The following is a 2,295-nucleotide window of genomic DNA, read 5'->3' as shown; positions in this document are numbered from 1 at the left end:
TGTCAGCTTCTCGCTGTCCTGCCCGAGGCTCACCCTTCCACTGGGTGACCTCGCCTGGACCCATGCATTAAGGTGCTGCAAGCACAGCTTCCTTGGCTGGACCCTGTGGGTGCATGGCTGGGGCAGCTGCTGCGGTGAGGTGATGTGGCCACACTCTTCCTCCGGCTGGCTTGCATGGCTGGTATTTCTTGCTTCCCTGTTTCCTCCTTTCCTTGTCAGGTTTCTAGGGTGCCTGGAGGCTTTGGCTTGGTAATTTGCCAGGGAATTAAACCCATGATTACTGTTCCTGTCTCTTCACAGTGCTGTGGGTGAAGGTCAGCATGCATCCTGCTTTGGGGCATGAATCGTAGTTCCTGCTAGGATTAGATTCCTCTCGGCACAAAGTACATCCCAAGGCTCTGGTCCTGTTTGAGGGTTGTTTTCCTCTTTGTTTGGCATCTTTCTTAAACTCAGTTGGGTTCTCTATGTTTCCAACACGACCCTGTGCAGCGTTGGAGGAAGGCAAGTTAAACCGCACTTGCTGCTTTATTCTCTGTTAGAAATGAGGAGACTGCATCTAAAAGACAGTTTTTTCCACTCCAGGGAATTCCAGAGTAGAAAGGGAGCATCTGGGAGGATTCAGCAGAGATGTGAAGACATTTTCTTCTACCCTTTTGCTGAGTGTTATGAATATTGGTTTTGGGTGGGCAGCATTGCCTTGGCTCCACTGTCTCTGTGCAGTTTTGTCCCTTTGTCAGCCCTGGTGTGATGGGGTTTTTTTCCATCCCTGAGTTGCAGTCTGGCTGGCTCCTTGCAGACAATAACACTAATGTACAATTTTGCAGGTGAAATTATCAGCAGGCAGGGGGTGATCCATAGGCATAGCTGGGCAGAGGGGTGGACGGAGAATCTAGTTAGTCCTGATGGCACTTTGACTGAATAGCTGTAGTTTTGCATGATCTTTCAGCCTACCCTAGGGCTGTTCTCAGTATCCCAGCAGCCTTTCTTCCAGGTAAGAGAATCTTTAGACTTTGGGAAGTACATCTGAAAGCAGAATTGGGTTTGCAGCACATGAATTTTCATCACATTGTGTGTCACAGGAAGGCAGTGGGTTGTGCAGTACGTGTGTCTTGAGCTGGGTAAGACAGATAAGGTTAGCTCATGTGCTCAGCAGAGAGAGATGAGGGCAGAGCTCTTGACTGTGTGTACCTGCTGCTGGGCCCTGAAGCACCCCTGCACTACCTCTACCCATGTGCTCTGCACTGTTTGCCCCAGGGTTTCCAGCTGCCTACTCTGTAGCCTTTTCTTGTGACATCAACTTTTCCTCCGACCTTTTCCTCCTCCTCAGTGTCTCTGGTGATCTGTCATCTTCAGAGCACATCTTGCAGAGGGTACTTAATTCATCTTTTATTGCTTTCTGGCTCTGGGTGGTGGTTTTGTAGCAGGGGTGTGGGTGGTTCTGGCTGCATCACAGCGTATCTAGTGGGACTGGGATGAGAAACCAGGGACACAAAGGACTCCTTTCTAGCAACCTTAAGACTCCCGTGTGCTCTTGTGGGTGGTTCAGCCCTGCAGCCTGCCCCCCGCAGCCAGCCCAGCAAGTGCTGTGCTCTCTCCCTTTCAGACTCTATGTATGTCTCCGAGTACTTCTCTCAGAGCGCACAGAAGCTGTCCTTCTACAGCTGGTATGGGAACGCTAAGCTCTTCCACTTCCATGTGCCGGAAGAAACTGTGCTGCTTCGCTGGCTTCTGCAAGCATCCCGGGGAAAAGGACCTGAGTGCACCAACATGGAGATCACAGTGTATGTATGTCCCTGTGCCAGTGCTTGCTCACATGGGCTTCCTGTCCTTCTCTTATCCTTGTTGTTCATGGTTATGATTGGTTGGTTGTAGAATGCTGGGCATCTTTTCCCTAGTTGAAGAAGCCATAGTTTCTTCATGTAGTAGCACTAAACCTGCGTTTAAACCTGTAGGAGCTTAAATCTGTAGGAACATTTTGTTTAAACCTGTGTTTAAACCTGTTGGAGCATTTTGTGTTCATGTTATCAATGCATCTGGGGCTGACTATGAGATGCGGTGTCTAAGAGACTCCTTAGAAGCACTGGAGACAGTTCCACAGTGAGGCTGGTGTTGCTGCTCATAAGCAAAGGTGTTCCTAGACCTTTCTGTGCCTGGCAGGATCCTGCACATTGCACTAAAGGATGTAGCAGGACTACAAGGGGTTTGAGAGGACCCCAACCAACTGGAGACAGACAAATTCCCCAGCACAGAGGAACTGAATAGACTGGGGACACTTTGTGAGGAATGCAGCTGTGT

At 49.7% G+C, this 2,295-nt stretch overlaps 1 protein-coding gene across 1 annotated transcript in view; it reads left to right on the top strand.

Moving 5' to 3' along the window:
* Window positions 1–1,546: 1,546 nt before the first annotated feature.
* TMEM8A (transmembrane protein 8A) overlaps window positions 1,547–2,295 on the top strand; it is a gene marked incomplete at its 5' end in the record, with an annotated part of 10,953 nt that continues 10,204 nt past the window's right edge. The window contains one exon of the mRNA XM_010013901.1: window positions 1,547–1,781. Within this exon, the coding sequence (XP_010012203.1) occupies window positions 1,547–1,781 (235 nt within the window). The remainder of the gene's footprint in view (window positions 1,782–2,295) is intronic.

The sequence above is a fragment of the Nestor notabilis genome, unplaced genomic scaffold (assembly GCF_000696875.1).
Source record: "Nestor notabilis isolate BGI_N333 unplaced genomic scaffold, ASM69687v1 scaffold19664, whole genome shotgun sequence".
NCBI lineage: Eukaryota > Metazoa > Chordata > Aves > Psittaciformes > Psittacidae > Nestor > Nestor notabilis.
The sequence above is the reverse complement of the archived record's forward strand: the minus strand, read 5'-3'. Positions and strand labels throughout refer to the sequence as shown.